The sequence below is a fragment of the Macrotis lagotis genome, chromosome 3 (genome assembly GCF_037893015.1).
Source record: "Macrotis lagotis isolate mMagLag1 chromosome 3, bilby.v1.9.chrom.fasta, whole genome shotgun sequence".
NCBI classification, from domain to species: Eukaryota; Metazoa; Chordata; class Mammalia; order Peramelemorphia; family Peramelidae; genus Macrotis; species Macrotis lagotis.
Genome location: NC_133660.1, coordinates 107,697,866 through 107,719,804, shown reverse-complemented (window position 1 = coordinate 107,719,804; position 21,939 = coordinate 107,697,866). Strand labels below are relative to the sequence as shown.

General features: G+C 35.6%; 1 protein-coding gene across 2 annotated transcripts in view; it reads right to left on the bottom strand.

Annotated features, from left to right (window-relative positions):
* GASK1B (golgi associated kinase 1B) overlaps positions 1–15,978 on the bottom strand; it is a 48,894-nt gene extending 32,916 nt beyond the window's left edge. The window contains exons 1-2 of one of the 2 annotated variants that reach the window (XM_074229056.1): positions 15,703–15,978; positions 13,372–14,499 (exon numbers count right to left, since the gene is read on the bottom strand). In XM_074229056.1, coding sequence (XP_074085157.1) covers positions 13,372–14,260 — 889 coding nt within the window. In that variant the 5' untranslated portion in view covers positions 14,261–14,499; positions 15,703–15,978. Of the gene's footprint in view, positions 1–13,371; positions 14,500–15,205; positions 15,672–15,702 lie in introns of those variants that run through there. The other variant, XM_074229057.1, reaches the window with a different exon arrangement.
* Between the last annotated feature and the right edge of the window lie 5,961 nt (positions 15,979–21,939).

The following is a 21,939-nucleotide window of genomic DNA, read 5'->3' as shown; positions in this document are numbered from 1 at the left end:
TCTTCCATCTCCTAAGACTGGATGTCATCTCCTCTTCAGATTGACTTCTCAGAATTCCTGTATTCCTACAAAATAGCTTATAGCACCATCTTGTACATGAAATCTTTCCTGATCCCCTTAACTTCTAGTGCCCAGCTATTTGTATTTATTTCTATTCATTCTGTAAATGAAATATAAATGTCTTTGTTGTCTGTACTTTTAGAATTTAAGCTACTCACTAGTAGAGACATTTTATTTTTAATCCCAAATGCCTATCAAATAATATACAGCTAAGTGGCTTACAGAAGAGAGTAAGAGGCCTGGATTCAGGAAGAGCTGAGTTGAAATTCAGCCTACAAGATGTGCAACCCTGCACAAGTCACTTCATCTGTTTGCCTTAGTTTCCTCATCTGTAAAATAATAGGTGATAATAGGATTGCTATGAGCATCAATAACTGTAAAGTACATGGGGCAGAGTAGATGGTAGATAAATGATAAGAGCATAATAAATGTTTGTTGTTTACTGTGAAAGTCTTTGTGGTGCAGAGTTCTTGCTTTGAATTGTGGCAGATAAGTGACACAGTGGATAGAGATTTAGATTTGACTTTAGGAGAATGTGAATTCCAATCCTGCCTCAGTCATTTAGCAATTCATTATTACCTCTCTTGATCTCCCTCATGTAATGATATGGATATTATAATCACAGCACCTCCCTCTCCAGGCTATTGTGAATATACAAATGTTGACTACCATTATTATCAAAGTAGTAAATTTCTAGTGTAAAAAGTAAGAGGCAAATTCTCTTCAACTTATATATAATTTATTACACAGCTGCCTTGATCACTGAGTGGTTAATTAACTTGACCTTAGTCACAAAGACTCTAGGAATTATCTAGAAGAATGGAAAACTGTGAGACCTAGAATCTGAGAACTTACTTTTGAATCTCAGCTCTGCAACTGGGCTACCTTGAACAAATCATTTAACCTATCTGGGCCTCAGTTTCCTTATCTGTAAAATAGTGAAGCTGGATTAAATGGCCTCTAACATCCCTTCCAGCACTCAATCTATAATCCTTCCAACCTGTCTTCAATCTGTCACTGAAAGACTTGAATCCAGATCTTGCTAAATACTTAAGTTCAGTTCTCTGTCACTTGGGTCACATAGCATCTTAGTAATATTCATTATTGTTTATAATAAATCATTTTTTTAAATTCAGATAGAAGAATTGATAAGCTCAGTAATATCTTTGCTGACTTTAACATCCATACCCTTTGCTTTGAACATTGACTCCTGTGTGATACCAAACTTTAGGTGAATGCTAAGTATGTTGGATGTAACCAAGAGTATTCCTGTTTGCATTTCCAACTGAGTAGATTCAGTAAGAAAATATCCTAAAATCTTTCATGAGAAGCACTTTTTACATATGTGCCAAATTCTCAGCCTCTGTTTAAACAAGATAAATTGGAAAGGGACAACATTGCTCATAACCCTTTGTTAAAAAAAAACAACTTTACATAATACAGTAAGGAAAATAGAAAAGGACAAATGAAACTATGGCAAATTTTCATTACCGAAAATGAGTTTTGGGTGACTGAGGTAACTGTCAATAATCCATTACAAGGCATTGACTATAATGTAGCTATTCCTTAATTGTGGATGGCAATTGTCAATCCATTATGTGGCACCAATGATAATGGAGCAGTTCCCTAATTGTTAATGAGTTCTGCAGTACTTACTATCCATCTCTCTTTTTCTCTAGTGCTTATCACAGTCAGACTGACATTTAAACAAAAATATTAGACAGGAACATAAGGAGACAGATAAACTCTCAGAGCACTTTTTTTTGAAGGACCATCTAACCTGAAGGTGATTAGGAGGGCAAATGGGCTAGGCTCTCAAGATTCAAAACAATTTCAATTTAAATTCAGGGAAACTTAGGAGATGGGATGAGTTTTTCATTTGTTCATTCTTGGGCTATAGAGATTTGGGCAAATCTTTTGACAATGCACTGAAGACTAGAGAAGTGAAAGAAACAAGTTTTGCCTTTTATTTCATGGTTGAAGAATTAATTAAATGCTAAGGAAAGACCAATTTCTTTTATATGTCACAAGTATCAGGAACAGAGGATTAGAATAAAGACGTTTATCGTCTATCTGCTGTTTCAAATATGCAGGCCTTGGCCTACTTTATGTCAGTAGCCAGTATATCTCAACATTCCAAGGATGAAAGTGGTAGCAAGAGCATCATCCTGAAGAGAAATATTTTTTTCTCTAACTATACACAAAAGGGAAAAAAAGTGTTTATATTTTTAAATCCCCCCTCCCTTAAGTTCATAAGGAACCAAACATGAATGATGCAGTGCCTCAAAAATAGCCACCCAGAATTATTATACATCTGCCCATGAGATTAATCTAAAGTCAATGAAAGAATTGTAACATATGATATGGGATGAGATCTGGAAAAAAGATTGGAGTAGAAGGATAAAATTCTAATCCTGGATTCACCAATGACTTGGTAAGTGACTTGGAGGCAAGGCTTTTCATCTTTCTCTGCCTCCATTTTTCTCATTGGGAAGGTAGGGTGATGATAACTCTTGTCTGACCTCATGGGTTGCTTAAAAGAACAAATGAAAAATAGTTATGAAACTACTTTTTAAAACATAAGGATCTAGGGATGGGGTATTATAAGGTCTTAACTTTTTTAACGAGTGAACAAAATGCTGGAACAACCCAGCAATCTAAGCAAAACTTCCAGCCTAAGCAACCGAGCCCATTAGTCCATGAGGGGATATTGGAAAATAAAGTATTTCTTGGTCACAGATTGCCTTGATGTGTTATATTTTCTCAATAATAGATATATTACTGAGCAATATATGATGAATTCATGACTTACCCAATTTGGGAGATCCAAGGAATTTACTAGAAAATTAGGTAAAGATAGAAATGACTTTAAAAAGAGGATACTCTATTAAAAAATAAATTGTACCAAACTTAATTATGTGCCTTGCTTATAAAATGAAATTATGTTCCATATTCAGGACCTGATCCAATAGGAAAGAATTTCTGATCTCTACCTCAGCCTTTGACATCCTCCCTGACAGTGGAAATTCTGTGGCTTTCCATGTTTCACTATCCCCGCCCCCTGCAAAATGGAAGGAAATATTTCACTTTAGAAAGGCAACATGACACAGCCCTTATGCCGACCTTGGTCCACCCCCACTATTCCTCACCCCAAATCATCATACTAGAGACCTGGACTAGATAGATAAAAATCTATTTATATCAAAGTCTTTTCTTTACATGAAGGTCTTTTCTGATATTTCCAATTATTAATTATTTTTCCCTCTTGAACTTACTTTGTATTATTTAGTATATCCTTTGTTTTTCATCTCTGTTTACTTTTTGCACAATGCCACCATACCAAGTAGAATTCAAGCTCCTTGAGGGCAAGGACTATTTTGCTCCTGCTTTTGTAGCTCTATCACCTAATTCTTAAATCATATTATGGAGACATTATGCACTTAATGGGTTGTTGAATAGTCTTTGCCTCCTTGAGAGCCTGGATTCATCAGCTTTGACATGGAAGTCAAAAGAATAACTCCAATTCCCTAATGTTAAGGAGTAGCAGGTAGGCCCAGAACAAAGGTATGGCTATCATCAATGTCAGAAGACAAGTATATACAAAGTAAAACTATAAATTGCTTAGGGTCAAAGCAATTTGAAAGTTTTTGGAAGCCAGGATGTTTCTGAAAGTATTGCATTTGTCAGGGTTATTTTCAAAACCTCCTCTATGCTCTACTGGACTCACCTACAACTTGGACCAAATTATGAGGTTCCCCTCTCTCCTCTACTCTCTCTTTCTCAAATTTCACCTAGCAACTAACTGTACTTTTATCAGAACCCATCAGGGAAGGGGGAATAAAGCAGGGGAAAAAAGGACACCCAAGATGATTTTCTCTTCTAATATAATAAGAAAGTGTATGGTAGATCAGGAAACAAGGAGACTGTCAATGGAAACTTATGGGAGAGTCTGTGGTTTGTCAACCAAGCAGTCGAGCCATCCAGAATTCCTGGAACTAGCCACCTTCATTTAACATGTCAGCTCTATGGCCATAAAGCCTCATCCTAAAAATAGCATGTGCATCATGTATCTTCCATGCTGAGTATGAATAATAGTAGAGTGCTTAAAGGCTGCCCAGCAGCATCCCTTGAAATTCATTCACACTGTCAAACAGACTACAAGGGGAAGCTTTGGCAGTGTTGTTAAATATTTCATGGGGGGGGGGGTTATTTTATTTTTCCTCTGTTCTTGGCTTTCACAAGGCCAGTGTCAGTTGTATCTTTTTCCTAAATAAATTTCAAGCTACTTGGAAACCTTTTTGTTTTTCAAAAAAAATTATCTAGTTGTCAGAAACACACCAAAAAAAATCTGATGATCATAACCATAATTTACATAGAAACAACACTGTTCTTCATTTGAATCTCTCCAAAGGCCAGCTTGACCCATACATGTAACAGACCAATATTATTGAAAAAGTTTTGATTTCTTCCTAATGCAAGCCAAAATTTCATTATTCTAACCATCCTGGAGAGTAATTTGGAACTATTCTCAAAGGGTTATGACCCAGCAATATTGCTGCTAGAACTAAATTCCAGAGATATCAAAAAAAAAAAGAAAAGGAATTATTTGACTAAAATTATCCATAACATCATATATTGCTATATACAAAATGCTATAAATGCATATTTTATACCTATAGATGCATAAAATATCATATAAGTATGTATATATGCTTTAGACATATAATATATAGCATTAATATATTAAAACTTGTTGTATTGTCAATGAATTGGAAATTGAAGGGATGTTCATCAATGGAGGAATGGCTAAACAAGCTGAGGTATATGATTATAATGGTTGTGTTATAAGAAATGATAAGTTGGCTGATTTCAGAAAAATCTGGAACCAACTACAAGAACTGATGCATAGTGAAGTGAGAACATTGAACAGAATAACAGCAATAAAGTATGATTAATTGTGAATGACTTAGCTATTCTCAGCAATATAATGATCCCAGATCATCTCAAAGAACTAATGATGAAGCATATGATCTACCATCAAAGAAAGAACTGATACTGTTTGAATACAGACTGGAGTATGTTATTTATACTTTATTTCATTTTTTCTTTTATTCAATTGTACAAAATAATTAATATAGAAATGCTTTATATAATTAAATAAGCATAACCTATATCTGATTACTCACCATCTCTGAGGGAGAGAAAGAAGAAAGAAAAGAAAAATAGAATTTGGATCTCAAAACTTTAAATAAAAATTTTAATATATATATATAATTCATTATATCTATATCTATAGTTTTCTTAATGTCAAAAAATTAGTGTTCAAAGCTATATATTAGTTTGCCTGTCTTCCTAGCCTGTGAGTATTGTGCAGATTGAATGTCACAATAGATTAAATTTATATGAAGAAAAAAAGATGAAAAAGGAAGGTAAGGTGCAGTAGAGAGGGTTGAACTTGGAGTCACTAGACTTGAGTTTAAATTCCAGCTTTGAATCTTCCCATATGTGTAACTGGGCAATACAAGTAACTTCTCTAGTCCTCAGTTTCTTTATCTATAAAGTATGAAGGTTAAAGCAGATTTTTTGCACAGTTTCATAATAGGGGATCTATTGTCTGAAGATCTTTATGATACTAAAGTAGAAATCTACATTGTAAAAGATGTCTGAATCAAGATTTGACCCAGTGCACAGAAATTTAAAGAATTTATATTACTAATTCTAATAGTACTTACAGTCTGAAATAGCTGGGCTTGGCATCTAATTAATAAAAAGTGGTTAAAATGAGGAGTTCCAGGAGTTCTTCCAGTTCTTCCCCTGGCAGCTATACTATATCCAAATAAATTCCTCTCTAACCCAGCCCTATCCACCCATGCAAACACAGACTTTGGTGTCTCAAGGATAATATTATCAGAGATCAAAAGCTGGAAGAGACCACTAAGGCCATTTAATCCAACCATCTCATTTTACTAAGGCCCAGAAAAGTTAATTAGCTTATCCGAGGTACAAGGGTACATAAGTAGTAAGCATCAAAGGTGGCATTTGGACCTTCACTATCTGTTTCCAAGAACGCCTTCCAACACACAGCCATGCACACACGCACCCATACAGAATATGCTTCAAATCATTTATCCTTGGCACAAGAATTAAAAGTTACAGTTGCGTGGCATGGGGGGTTCTAAAGCTGGTTTCTATCTGGAATTATACCATGCTATGGTTTTAGTTAAAGAAGCAGACTCATCATTTTAAAGATCAAATTTAAAATGCCTCTTTAAGGTTGAATTTCACTTCCTTTGGTCAGCTGGTAAATAAACAAATGTTGGAAGAGAAGTTGTTTGAAGGGTGAATCGAGGCTGATTCAGTGGATAGAAAGGCAGATTTGGAATCAGCAATGTCTGACAGGGTGACTGAGCAAAGAACTGAGCTTGTCTTCCTCCAGGATATTCTCTGAAATTAAAAAATTGTATTGTGACAATTTGACTCACTGGAGTTCCCTATTGTCAATGAAATCACAGGTTCAATAATGCAATACAAAGTTACACACACACACACACACACACACACACACAAAGAAGTCAGCCCAATAAAAAACAACTAATGAGTTTTAAAGTAACCACAGAGTCCTCCCACACCAAACAGTTTTCACAAATTTCCATCTTCCTTTCATTTAACTGTTGTGATGAAGTCTGGAAGTCTGGGACTCAACTCTCACAAAATGATCTATTTAAAGGAATTGTGCTTACTTTCATTATGTGTGTATTTGTGTTTATTGATACATCAAGATCTAGGTAGATAGAGTAATGAACTGAGGATCAGAAAGAACTACTGCCTGAGAACCTTATTAGCTGTAGTACCCCAAGACAAGTCACAATTTTTCTCAGTCTCACTGTCTTCTATGAAATGAGGGTAAGTATAGGATCTATGTCTCATAGGGTTATTGGGAGAATCAAAATACATAATAAGATAAGCAAAATGCTTTGTAAACCTTAAAGAACTCTATGAACCTTATTATTTTAAGAGCAAGTTGTTTTGTAATCCTTTAAACATCATAGAGACATCTGTAAATAGATAGATTTAACTATCTTATGAAAGGCTTTGCAAAACTTTAAGTACTGTGTCAATATTAGTTATAATCATTATTATTATTAAATGTGTAAAGTTCTTTGAAAATTACAAATCATAGATATGTATATGAATATATAGCTATTTTATATCATAAAGTGCTTTGAAAATCTTAAAGTATTTATTATTAAACATTGTGTTATTGATTATCAGTAAATTTTATTTTATTAATATATTATAAAATGTTTTGTAAACTATATAGCACAATATATATGACTATGGAGCTATTTTATATTTAAAAGTCCTCTGCAAATCTTAAAATATATGTTTAGTTATTATTATTATTATTTTGTAGTGTTGGTAAAGAGCCATATCTAAGCTAGGTATTATTTAATGGCCAAGGCATTTTGTAAAACAATCAAAATGCACATATTAGTATTATTACATTTATGTGCATATACATATATTACAGTGTAAAATCCCAGACTCCTCATAGACTTTATCCAATTGCACATTCAATGACAGAAGGCATAGCCTAGTCTGTAACTGAACTAGTGGCTCTGTGCTTGGCCTGCACATTCCTATGTAGCTTCAGTTACTTCAAGGACCCCCACTGGTCAACATTAGTCCTCATTCCTCTTCGCTCTCTATCTTGGTCAAGAAAGGTTAAAAGAGAAGAGGACATTATATGTATGTAAGTGGACATTGTATGTATGAACCTATACTTAAGATATATTCATATGCTATGTTTTGGGCCATATATTATAAAAATAACATTTCTTAAAAACCAACTGGGTGCCAGAAAACTGGGCTAAGTGCTTTTTATAGCTATTATCTCATCTGATCTTCACAACAACTATGGGCAACAGGTGTTGTTATTATTATTCCCATTTTACAATTGAGGAAACTGAGGTAGACATTGGTTAAGTGATTTGGCTAAGGTCATTCATCTAGTTAGTATCTGAGCTAGATTTGGTCTAAGAAGCTCCTGATTTTAGATCCAGGATTCTATTCACCAAGTCCTCTAGGTGTCTTTCATTTTTCTTTTTTGAATACTCTGCAGACTTGTTCCTCCACATTCTACTTCAGGGCTGTGGCCCAAAAAGGACATCTCCTACAGGTTTCCAATTTTCTGGTAATGCACTTCTCCACAATTAGCTAAGTTTTTCCCTTAAGGAAAGACTGCCTGCCTGGCATCAAGACTATATAGGAAGCCTTGCCAGATTTATAGGGCTGACCAAAAGCTTGTGGCTGGCATAGTCTTTGAGAATCCTAAGTTACAGCCATATGAAAATAAGGCTTGTAAGGATTTTTGTGGAAATAATTGAAGAAGAACTATCCAAAAGATGGGAAGAAAATTATAAAAAGAGCTCACAAATACTGTATTCTAAAATTTACATTTACAATCTTCATTCTTAGGGAGGCAGCAGGGTATGATGGGAAAAACCATGACTGGAGTCAGAAGGCCTAGGCTTGAATTCTACCTCTGAAGTCTATTACTGTGTAACCATAGACATCTATGTATACATCAATATGTATTTGCACACAAATATCATGATAATATTGACCTTATTGATTGTTTTATAAAGTGTCAATACCTAGCTTTGATATGTCTCTTTACCAACCCTTGACAATATAATACAAATAATATAATCAAACTTCTCAGAGACTAAGGTTTTTCTTGTTCCCATCTCTTGTCATGACACATGCCATTGTCATTATCTTCTATTCTTGCCTCCATTCTCCAGTCTTTTTTTTTTTTTTTTTAGTTTTTCAAGGCAACGGGGTTAAGTGTCTTGCCCAAGGCCACACAGCTAGGTAATTATTAAGTGTCTGAGGCCGGATATGAACACAGGTACTCCTGACTTCAAGGCCGGTGCTCTATCCACTGCGCCACCTAGCCACCCCTACATTCTCCAATTTTTGATGAAGAAAAGGCCCTTCTCTTCAGAGGCCAAACTTTCACATGCACTTCTGTTCACATTCCCTCTAAAAATTGCTGCCCCAATTATCTGTTTTTCTCCTTTATCTTCATTTTGAAGATACTACTAGCAAATTTGGTGTCATCCTTAACTTCTCATTCTCAATCATCCCAGTTAACCAGACAATGGTCAAATCTTGTTTTTAATTTCATGACATTTCTCACATCTGTCCTCTTCACTCCTACTCATTACCCTAGTTCAGGCCTTTGCCACCTATTCCTTTGACCATTGCAATATTCTCCTAATTGATGTCCTGGCTTCCATCTCTTTTTTCCCTGATGCCTCCAGCAAAGCTCAAATTTCCATATGTTTAAAATGTTACCCCAAGTTATTCTCCCTTTCTCAGACACATCCCAGCAAAAAAAGAAATCTGCCTTTACTCCCTTTATTATCATCAACTTTTGATCTCTTTCAGAAAGTCTCTCTCACCTGAATCAGCTTTCTCTAAATTTATCAATAATCTTTCCATTGTCAAATCAAATGACCTTCTTTTAGTTCCTATCTTGATTGCCTTTTTTTCTGCAGTTTTTGATACTATTGACCATCTTTCCTCCTGAATAACCTCTCCTAAGCATTTTCACGACCCTTCTTTCTATTGATTCTCCTACCTGTCTGGCCATTTTCCCCCTAGTTTCCTTTTATTAGATGATTATCCACACTATGCTTTCTGGGAGTATTCCCCAAAAGTCTGTCCTGGGACTTCTTTCTTCACTTCCTTCTGTTGAGCTCATCAACTCCTATAGGACATGATTTTCATCTCTGTTCTGAGGACTCCAAGAGTACTATTTCTAGCTTCAGTCTTTTGAGTTCTAGCTGCCTATCACAAATTGCCAATGGTATGTTTCGAATAGTATGCCTCAGAGGAACCTCAAATTCATTATTCAAAATAGAGCTCATCTTCCCCTCAAAATTTCCCTTCTTCCAAGCTTCTGTTTCTCTTAAAAAAAACATCATTTCAGATGCACAGACTTGAAATCTCAATTTATTCTCATCTCTCCATTTAATCTTTTTCAACCTAGATTTCAGTCAGTTGCCAAATGATTGAATTATTTTTCTCTATAACATTGTTCATCTAATGTCTCCTCTTTCCTCACTCAGTTTTTGCTCCATTTCAGGTTATCAGTAATTGGACACCCAGTCACAAGTATCTCCATACCCTAATCCATGTGGTGCAAAACTGCTAAAGCGATTTTACTAAAGTGTGTTCACTCTTCTAATCCCCTACAATTCAGAAAACTCCAATGACTCCTAATTACCTCTAGGAACAAAGATAAACTCCTCTGTTTGTTATTAAAAGTTCTTTACAGGGGAAGCTAGGTGGCGCAGTGGATAGAGTACCAGCCCTGGAGTCAGGAGAACATGAGTTCAAATCCAGCCTCAGATACTTAATAATTACCTAGCTGTGTGACCTTGGGCAAGCCACTTAACCCCTTGCAAAAACAATAAAATAAAATGAAATAATAAAGTTCTTTACAACATGCTCTCTTTCCATTATCTATCCATTACTTTCTTCAATGAATTCTATAGTCCAGAAATATTAGCCTACTCACTGTTACTCAGACATGCTCCATTTCCCATCTCCAGGACTTTGCATTGGTTTTCCCTAGAAAACTTAGAATGCTCACCCTCCTCACTTCAAACTCGTAGAATCTATGGCGTCTTTTAAGACTAAACTTAAATACCACCTTCTCTAGAAGCAGTTTCCCAGGTTTGTCAGCTTTTCAAATCTTCACCTCATAAGCCAATGTAAAGCTTTTCAGGATTCATCTTGTACGTTCCAATACATGATATGTCGTTTCCTCCATTAGAATATAAGCTCTTTGAAAGCCGGAACTCTTTGTACCTTTTTAAAAAATCCACAATGTTTAATATAACGCCTGACAAAGAGTAATTGTTTAATATTTTAAATGATTAGTTTTAGGTTTTTTTTCTGTTTGGTTTTAGTTTGGTTGCTTTTTGTTTGTTTTGTTTCTTTCAGGCGATGGGATTAAGTGATTTGTCCAATGTCACACAGTAAGTTTCTGAAGCTTGGATTTCCCAAGTCCTCCTAAATTCAGGGTCAATGCTCTAATCTAGCTGTCCTCAAACAGTGCTTGCTGTTTCATTGATTGAATTCCTGAATTTTTATCCACAGTAGAAAATGAGAAAGTGCTAATATCCCTTCAGCTTATAGGTGCTCTTTTCTAACATGACATGACTAGGGTCTTCCCACTGATCAGTCTATTACAATGTACTTGCCCTAGGTATGATAGCTTTCCCTCCTTCACAGAATGAATGGCATGGAGATCAGTTAGAGCATCCTCATTTAGTTTTAATAGCAGAAAGTAATGTTAAGTTCCAAGGTGAGTCAAATATCCTAATGCTTTTTATAACTTTGCTGAATCAAACCCATTTGTCAGAAGACCAAGATATGGCTCCATAATTCTAGCATACACTGAATTGAAGTTGCCAGAAAATCCCACAGCCTCCTCAGTGGGTGCCTTTTTTGAATCCAAGCTTCCTAGTTCAAAGGTCTTCTACATTAGCAGGCAAGTTTTGGACTCCATCCTCATGAAAATTAAAAACCTACTCCATTTGTGATATTGGAATCTCAAGAGGAAGGGAGATGATTAAAAAGAGAAAGGGAGGAGCCCAGATCTGACTTGTTCCTACCTATTCCAGGATACTTTGCTCAGTTCAAACTCAGTGTGGACTCCCTGGGTGTAGTCTTGTTCAAAAAAGTAAAAAAAGTTGACCAGAAGCATCCTAATTTGAATCAGTATTTGGGAACCACTTCATGGTCAAATTTGTGGTCTGATTATATACCATGGCCTGGTATGACAGGCCTCAAGCTATTTACCTCAAGCTATCTTCATATTCAGTTATTGTGCCCTTCCTGAAGTAAACTAAATGGTATGTGCAGACAGAGGTTCCACCCCTCCTCCAAAAGAATCACAATTCTAGAATCAGCACTGAAAGGGACTTTGAGAGGAAAACTAATTCATTCTCTTGCTTTTTAATTACACTTAAATGTTCCAAGAAGGAAAACTACCCTATGTTTAAAGTCTACTACCTGATAGAACAATGAAGATCAAATGGAACAATATGGGTAGAAGACTTTGCAAACATTCATATATATACAAAAAAGACAATGCAGTAAAGGATTGCAAGAAGGGTCAGTGACCAGTCCAGCTATTTTTACATGCCTCCTCTAATACTTCATTTTGGAAGTGACTTTGGTCCTTAAAATATTTGTAGCAAAGGAACACAGGAACCCAAAAATGGGTTCAAATCCCACTTCTCATGCTATCTGGTTGATCTTGGACAAACCATTTCACCTTCTCGGGTCTCAATTTCCTCGACTGTAAAATGAAATTATATGACTCTAAGGTCCTTTATAGCTTCAAATCTAAAATCCCATAAAAAAAGTAATGGCAGCTAGGTGGTGCAGTAAATAGAACACCAGACTTGGAGTCAGAAGGACCTGAGATCAAATTCTACCTCAGACACTTGATAATTACCTAGCTGTATAACCATGGGCAAGTTACTTAATCCCTATTGCCTTTCAAAGCAAATAAAATAAAATGAAAATTAAAAGTTATGAGAGGAATTATTTATTGAAAAGGTCTCATATATTAAGCTTGGAGAAGTTCATGACTAGGTTAGTCTCAAGCAGATAAATTTGGCAGCCACAGTTAAGTCTCCAACATAGTGAAAATAGTGCCCACATCAGAAAAAAATGACTTCTTTGAAAGAGTAAAGGTATTTGCCATGAATTTGTTCATGTTCTTTCATGGTTTAGTCTGTTAACAACTTCTCTTGCCAGTAAATTTGCTTCTGTATTTTGCTCAAATCCAGGGCACTCTGGGTTGAACCTAATTCTCTTCCATTAGGAAAAGTATTCAATAATCCTTAATATACTTAAAAACCATAAACTCTGTCCCTGGGTTGTTGATTAGGGTAAGTACCAACTTTTCCTTTCCACCCCTTTTTCAAATTACCATTAGGTAAAATAAGCTTTAATAAGCCACTGAAAAGTAGGCTAAGATCTCTGGGGGTGCCCAATTAGCCATTTTTCCCCCCTCCACAATCAAACTTCTCTAAAACTCTCATAGTATACTAAGATATTAATGAATTTTAACTCTATGGAAAGAAATTCTTCTGTTGTTGCTGTTAGTCAAAAGAGAAATATGAGTAAGGAAGACCATTTAGAAAAATAAAGGGAAAGGCAGAGAAGATTCTATCCAAGAGTGACAGAAGTTGCAAAGAGATCAGTATGTGAAAAAATTACCTTGAATGAACTCAGACTTCCTGCTCACAGAGGGCAGGGTTCTGTTGAGGCCCAGGATACGGTCCAAGTGGAAAGCAAACACCTCACTCATGTCCAGGGGTCTCTTGAGCAAACCACAAGGACTGTTGCCACAAGACGGCCATTTGTTCTTCGTGTTCCCCCCCAGAACCAACAAGCGAACTCCAGTCTGGGAAGGCAGTTCTTGGATGTTTCCAATTGCACTATCAGCCAGCAAGCGCATCCCACTAATGTCTTCTTTGCTGAACCATGAGGGGGCACTTTCACTGTATATCCTAATGTTGCTCTCTGCAGTCCTGGGCAATTTGAGGTCTGGTCCCTGAGCCAGTCTCCAAAGATGCCCCCAGCCCCTGTCTGTCTGGTCTCTGTGGGAATTCCCAGGGATATCAGCATCTGCTGCCATTGCCAGCCCATGGGGCTGGATAGATGGCTTAGTCCATATCTCCTGTTTCTGGGATAAGGAAGCCAGGGGATATTTTTTCCTGCGCTTGGGCTTCACTGTACCTCGAATGTTAGCAGGTTTGCTCCTCTTAGAGCGTAAGGTGATATAGACCACATTGGGTTGCAGGGTGGTCTCATTTCCTTGGCTCTCAGGGGGAGCCAGTGTGCCATCCAGGGGTAACTCCAAAAAAGAAGTTCCAGCAGTATCCAGGTTCTGGTGGCGCCCCTTTTCTGGGGCCCTTCGATGCTGGGGTGACACATGACCAACTTGGCTCACCAGGAAGCCCAGGTAGAGAGCACAGGCAGTCCCTAGTAACAGATTTCTCCTGGTCCTCGGGCGTCTGCTACTCCAAAGCCTCAGCACCCTTGGGATGCACAAGGAGCAGACAAACCAGTTTATGAGTTGGCCTGGCTTGTCTGGGCAGGTCATTTCTCCGGTGCTTCCACATGGTGAAGAAACTTTAAAGCCTGCAAATTGCTCCAGCTGGGATGATCCATGCTTTCCAGTCTTAGCAGACCCCTTTCTTTGATTCCTAAGTATTCTCCAATGAGTAGTGGCAGAAAGAAAGGGTTGGTGATGGGGCTGGGAATGTTTTAATGACAGTAACACTTGGCCACAACAAGATTCTGGTTCCTTATCAGCCTCCACAAGGGAAATGTGATTTGTATCTGAGAATGAATGGAAACAGAATTAACTGAGTCACCAGCTCAAACCACTCCAGTTCTTCCCCTACCAGAGTGAAGGAGATGAAAATGACACTCTTTTCCTTTCATAAATATACCCTCTAATTGTTGAAAAAAACAAAATTGAGAAGAAAGAAAATAAAAAACCCAAGATTCAAGTGCAGATATGACATAAAGCAGTTTCCAAATTCAAGTTAAAATAGAATATCCACATCAAAGAGTAGACTGCCACTGCCAAACCAGAATCGTTTATTTTAGTCCAGAATTTGACTGTCAAGCATTTCTCATTTTGGTTTCACAAAATATATGATACAAATAATGGACAGAATTTTTTAACATGCTGCTGTGACAGATTTGTGGTATATAATTTTGTATTCCTTAGGTCTGTAGCAGCCCTACATATAAACACTTAAATTTTAAATGGACAAGGGTTTCTTGACATTTTCTTCATTAACTTATATTAAAGGAGCTCTTAGTACAGACTGGAGTCACATACTGATGCCCTCTAAAATCAGCTACATTTTTCTCCTATCCAGTGACCCAAAAACTCAGCTGACTTTTAAAAATAAATTATTATTACTACTACTATTATTCCTTCCCTGACCTCCAAAAGTAATTGAAAAATGAATAAAAGTGAACATTTATCTAATTTTCTTTCCATTGTTAGAAGGAAAAGGGGAAGCAGCCTTACCTGCGCAGCTGGTCCTATGCTTTGCTCTAAGAAAGTGGAAGTCCCTGATACTAGTGCAAAGAACTTTCTAAAGGTTAAAGTATGTAAGTAGAGAATATTTCGTAGCCAAGAATACTCCATATTTCAACTATTTCAATGTAATCTAAATGCTCCTTGCAAAATGATTCATACAAATTAGACAGCGATACACGTTTGCGAAGTTCATTTATCCTCTTTTTTTTTCTTAATATATAAATCTGTTTTAAAAGACAAACCGTCTTTTTTGAACTGTAAAACAAAAAGCCCCATGGGATGGACTAGGTTTCATTGGAAAGCACATTTCACCCATTTCTAACTCTTGGAAGCCCTCTAGTGACCCGCTAACAAATAGCCGGAGAACTCTCAGCCGGCAGAATTCAAGGGATCAAAATTGTTTTCTAAGCCTCATTGAAGCATTTTCAGAGGAATAAGTGGATTGGTAGGTCCGGAATGTCACCCGCTCCCTCAGTCATACCCACCTGGTGATGACGTCCCGGGATTAAGAAGCACAAAGACTGCCAGAAGACCTCTGCTCCCCTCACCATCCTGCCACTGGAAAGAGTTGCTTTTTTTCCCCTACTTCTGTCCTGGGGAAGAGGAAGGGGGAAAAATGTCCAACTGTAAATGAGGAGAGAAGACTCAGTCTGGAAGAAGAGGTCAGAGAAAATGAGCAAACCCTGGACCTGAGCTGCAGAGCTGTAGATGAGCAGGGACAAGGCAGTGAGAGTGGGCACACTTGGGCTGGGAGAGTTCACATGGAGAAGTTGTGGGATGTTTCTGATTGGAGCCTTTCAAGGCTAGGTCAGTGATTGGTTTGGAAGAGTTTGCAGGTCTCAGCACAGAGGCAACAGCTTGCTAACCTGGGGTTTCTTCCAGTCTTATTTCTTGAGATTTTTTGGCAAATAGGATCTAAATTAGCGGGACGTTAGGATTTTTTTTTTTTCTGTTGAAAATAGTTCATGGTAACTGGAGGATGAAAAAATATATAAAAATCCTTAAGGTTAACAAAACAAACATATTCCTAGTCATTCCTGATGTTTTAATACAATTATAAAAGGATGAGAATAATTGAAGAATTCATAGGAAAATGAAATAATCAGCTTCTAAGTGTTTAAACTCCAACAAATTTGGCAAGAAGGTTGTTTTACTTTAGTCTATAAGACTCTCTCTTTTTTTAGTCTGTTTGCCACATGGAAAGAGGTAGAGGATAGACTCCAATTTTTACACCAATCAGGCTAGCATGTTCCTGTAGATTTTGACAGTGAGGTTAAATAAACACACATTGTGAATAGTTGGGGTTTTTTTTAACACTCTTTTATTTTAATACCATTCATTTCCCCCTCTTGTTTTTCTTTTGAATCTCTTAAAGTACACTCACAAAAGCATTGTTTTACTGTCTTAAGTGAGGAAATTACTCAGTTTCACCACTGGAAAAAACTATTCAATGATTTTCAAGTGTGTTTTTAACTGTAAAAAAAATAAAAAAGAGCATGACCCTTTAAAAGGTATAAATGTTCAATAGTCTGTTCTTTAAAAAGTATAAGTGTTCAATAGTCTGTTCTAGCTGATAGAAGGTGTGGTGGATGAACAAAACAGAAATAATTCAGTAAAAATAGGAGAGAGATTTGAATGAGTTAATAAGTTAACAAAATTGGTTATCTGACAAAATGTTATAATGGTTGAAAAAAATTCTGTCACAGAGTAGATAAGGCTCCAGAGATGCAGCTCTGACATTTTTCCATAATGCTTTTTCTTCCAGGCATAATTGGTCATGAATTTAGAATAGGAAGGGCCCCAGAAGGTATTTAAATATAAATACTTCATTTTGCAGAGAGGGAAACTGAGGCCTAAGGTGACTTCAACTTGACTCATCTAGTATATCAAGTCTAAGATTAGAAGTCAGGTCTTCTGACTTCGCAATCAGGATCTGTTCACTTTACTATGTTGTCCCATAAAACAGAAACAAAAAATCAAATAATAACAAAAAAGATGAACTAGATATATCTTCTCCCTGTGGGGAGAAAAAAATTTATAGAAAGCAGAGTGAGAAAGCAGTTATTTAAAAGTCAAATGGCAAATACAAAATAAGTAAACACCTTCTTTCCTATATCTTGCAAGAAAGTAATTAAAGGCTAAAATGAGGTTATCAGGGAGGACTGATGAAGATACTTAGATTTAAGCAGAAATTTCTTATTGATGTTGATCCCAAGAAAAGATTCAGGATGGGGAAAAGCTGTGAGAATATCAGAATTAGATAAAGTAAAAATATCAGAGACTAGCCTTTTGCGTAAAGAAAAAAAAATGTCAGGGACTAGCCTTTCACTTTGTCCCCTTACTTTCCTAGTCTGTTTACCTAGTCTTGCAAAAAGGACTTAAGTATCTACAATGTGTTTGGGGAAAAAAAAAACAACTAATATCATGTACATACAACTTTGAAGAGACACCTAGGTATCACAGTGGATGGAGCACCAGACCTACAGCCAGGAAGATTTGGATTCAAATCCACCTTCAGACACTTTCTAGCTGTGTGACCCTGCACCAGTCTCTTAATATGTTTGCCTCAATTTCCTCATTTATAAAGTGGATATAATAATAGCAATTACCTCCCAGTGTTGTTAGGAGGGGGAAAAAAGATATAATATTTGTAAAGTACTTTTCAAACCTTAAAAGAAGTCTCTCTCTCTCTCTCTCTCTCTCTCTCTCTCTCTCTCTCTCTCTCTCTCTCTCTACATATATATATATATCCCCATATGTGTATATGTATATATATATATATACACATATATATATATATATATAAAATAGTGTGATATCATTACAATCTTATTTGATCCATTCAAGGGCCTTGTCAGGTAAATATTAGGAATCCCCAAGTTACAGATAAGAAAGTTGAAATAGATATTAAGGAATGTTCTCAAGGTTATACATCTAGTGAATGAGCATCAGAGACAAGATTTAAGTCCACCTCCAACTACCTCCAACTCTACTGCACCAAATGGCCAAATGTTTTTATTTAAGTAGACTTGTAGTCTCAGGTTTAAATATATATATGTATGTATGTATATGTACATGTATATGTATATATATACACACATACATTCAATATATTAAATTAATATATATGTATAAATATATATGTGTATACTCATACATAACTGCATGAATAGATATATATATATATACATATATATGTATATACCCACATATACAAGTTCTGATGCTATGGAGAAAAAAATTAAAGGCTTCCCTAACTCAGAAGATAGCTTAGTGCAAGGAATCATTTTTGGTAGTAGTGAGCCTGCCTTAACTTTTACTTATGGAATGAGAACTAAAATCCTTTTTTTTCCTTTTGGGGGGAGGTAGGAGGGGTAGACTGACACCTGGACCTGGAGCAGCTAATTTCATTTTTCTCATTTCCATTATGAAAATATGGCTTGAAAGTAGCCCCTGGATAATTAAAATAACCCAATCAAGCTGCATCTGAGGAAGATATAAGACATAAAGTCAAGAAAAAAAGCTGTATCTTCTCAAATACCAAGATACATTAGGAAATTCTAACATGACTGGGAGACATATCACCCAAGGATGAGGAAGAGAGGAGACAGACTCACCATAAGCAATTGTGTAATTATGAGCCTTGTCTCATCAAACAAGGTCCCTTCTTTTTTTTAAATTTAATATATTTTATTTTTCCCCAATTATATTAAAACAAATTTAAATTACTTTTTTTAATTTTAAGCTCCAAATTCTATACCTCCCTCCCCTCTTCTTCTTCCTTCTTGAGACAGCAAACAATCAGATATGGGTTGTACAAATGAAACCATGGAAAACACTTCCATATTAGTCATTTTATACAGGAAGATATGAATAAAAGAAAAATAATGGAAAAAATAAAGTGGAAAAATAGCATGTTTCAGTCTATATATTCAAAATATTATTTTTTTCTGGAGGCAGATAGTATGCTTCATCATTAGTCCTTTGATATTGTCTTAGATCATTTTATTGATAAGTAATTCACAGTTCTTTAATCATATAATATTGTTGTCATTGGTGTACAGCTTTCTTCTGGTTCTGTTCACTTCACTTTGCATCAATATATGTTAAGTCTTTCCAGGTTTTTCTGAAATCATCTTGCTTATTCTTATAGTCTAATAGTATTCCACTATAATCATATATCAGTGTGTTTAGCCATTTCTCAGTAAATGAACTTCCTTTCAATTTCTAATTCTTAAGCAACACAAAAAGAGCTGCTATTAATATTTTTGTAAAATAGTTCCTTTTCCCTTTTTTGATATCTTTGGGATATATACCTAAACAGTATTGATGGAACAAAGAGTATGCACAATTTTAGGTTCCTTTGGGTATAGTCAAGAGTTGCTCTCCAGATGGTTGGATCAGTTTACACCAACAGGACATTAGTGTCCAGTTTCCCCACACCCCCTTCAACATCCAATATTTTCCTTTTTTTGTCATATTAAAGACAAAAGATCATACTAAAAGCTCCTTCTTCTAGAGGGAGGCAAAAAGACAGAAATAGCTAAAGTGACCAGTGAATCCAAGGGTATAATCAATAGGCACCAACAGAATTTATGCACATTCTTACTTAACTTACTCATCATTAATGAATTCAAATATACTTAGATTTTTTCCTGAAAATTGAGTTTGTTGAGGTTTTTTTGTGTATTTCATTTATTTACCCTTAAATATAAAACAATGTAAGCACCAAAGGGTAGGAACCTTACATGTTAGTTTATTGTCTTTGCAGACCTGGCCAGCTCCTGAGTCAGCCTCAAGTGTGTCCTGTCCAGGGTCAGGGCAAAGGGGACCCAAATAGCTATGTCACAAACTAATATATTATCTTTATTTTAACATCAATAAATTATAACTAGGGAAGTTCCCTGTGCTTGATGATGAAAGTTTATGATAAATATCTTAGCAGATCTTTTCTATCTTTCATCCATTTTATGTCTTCCTTTAAATTTCATTCTTAAATACTCAAGTGGTGGTTTAACTGAATTGTTTTTTATCAGAAAGTTGTGTCAATTGCAGTTTTTCATGAAGTCCCAGATGTGCTTATAGTGCTAATGGAAATGTCACTGAAGAAAAAAATGCAAATTTCAGTTAACCTAAACCAAAAATTCATACCAGAGAATGCACAATTTAAAAACATTGAGAAAATAAGATACAGGAAGAAGGGAATGATACTTAAGGAAAAAGCAAAACATAACAATTTTTTTAGGAAAAAAACTGACTTAAAGAACATTCATAATTAATAACCTACAGGAGAACAATTTATATAATAGCAATATTGTGAGACAGCTTTGAAAAATCTAAGAACCAGTGCAATGACCAATCACAATTCCAAAGAATCAGTGATGAAGTCTGCTATGCTTTCTTTTTTTTTATGATGCTAAGTCATCTCTTGACAAAGAGGTGATGGTCTCAAGATATAGAATAAGACACATTTTTTTGATTTGGCTAATGTGGGAGTTTGCTTTACTTGACTACACATATTTTACAAAAGTTTTAGTTTTTCTTTTTCCCATTGGATAAGAAAAGATATATATGGAAAAAAATAAGTGTTTATTAATTGAAAAAAATGAGAATAACCTGAACACAAACATGAGCCTGTCACAAATAAATAATTGTATTAGCAGGGAACAGGTAGGTTTTTGCAAATGATATTTTATATTAATACAATTTTTTCCATCACTCAATTGACTTAAATATGTGGCTAGAACCCATTGCTTATTATGTTGATTACAAAAAGAAAGCATTTTAATAGTATGAAATGCTCCTCTAAAGGTTTTTCCATACCCATGTAAGATGAGTTATTTTTTAAAGAAACAGATATTGTTATGCAGTAGACAGAGTTAGTTTAGGAGTGAGAAAAATTCATGTTAAAAACTAACCTCTGCTACTATCTATGTAGCAAGTTGCTTAACTTCTCAGGGCTCTAGAAAACTACCTAAAATTAGAAGTTGCAGAAAACGTGTTCACATGGTAGAAGTTCTTCTCCAATGGAAATCACTATACCATTAAAATCATATAGTAAGTCCCTTTGCCCATATTCTTGAAAATATAATGATTATTCTCTGATCAGAAAAGACAAGTTAGTGGAAAATGACTGCTATTGAGACTTTGATATAATACCTGGCATTTTTTGAATGCCAAACATACAATTGTCTAAAATATAGTCATATCTTTTTGGTCCTCTGAGTAACAATAATAAATCAACGAGCAGCTAACATTTATAGAGCACTTTAAGCTTGCCATGCACTTTACTGTGTGATCTCATTTGATCTCATTATTTTTCCAATATTGGTGTGAGTGTGAGAAATGGGACATTAGAATCTCCAAAAAATTGAAAATGAGTATTACAAAATGGGTGATGGAAAAACATAACCTTTATGTTATACTGATATCCAGAGAGTCAAAAGAAAGTGAAGACACAGCAAATTAGGAGGACCTAGAAAGGTTGGGCAGTTGTATGGGTGATACTTTCATGTTCACAGATACATATACATTTACATGCATAAATATGTGCATACATAAAGCATATATAATATATGCATAGCTATGTCTCTCTCTCTCTCTCTCTCTCTCTCTCTCTATATATATATATATATATATATATATATATATATATATATGAGGATTTGTATATTATATGTGTGTGTGTGTGTGTGTGTGTGTGTTAAAATAAACTTGTAACT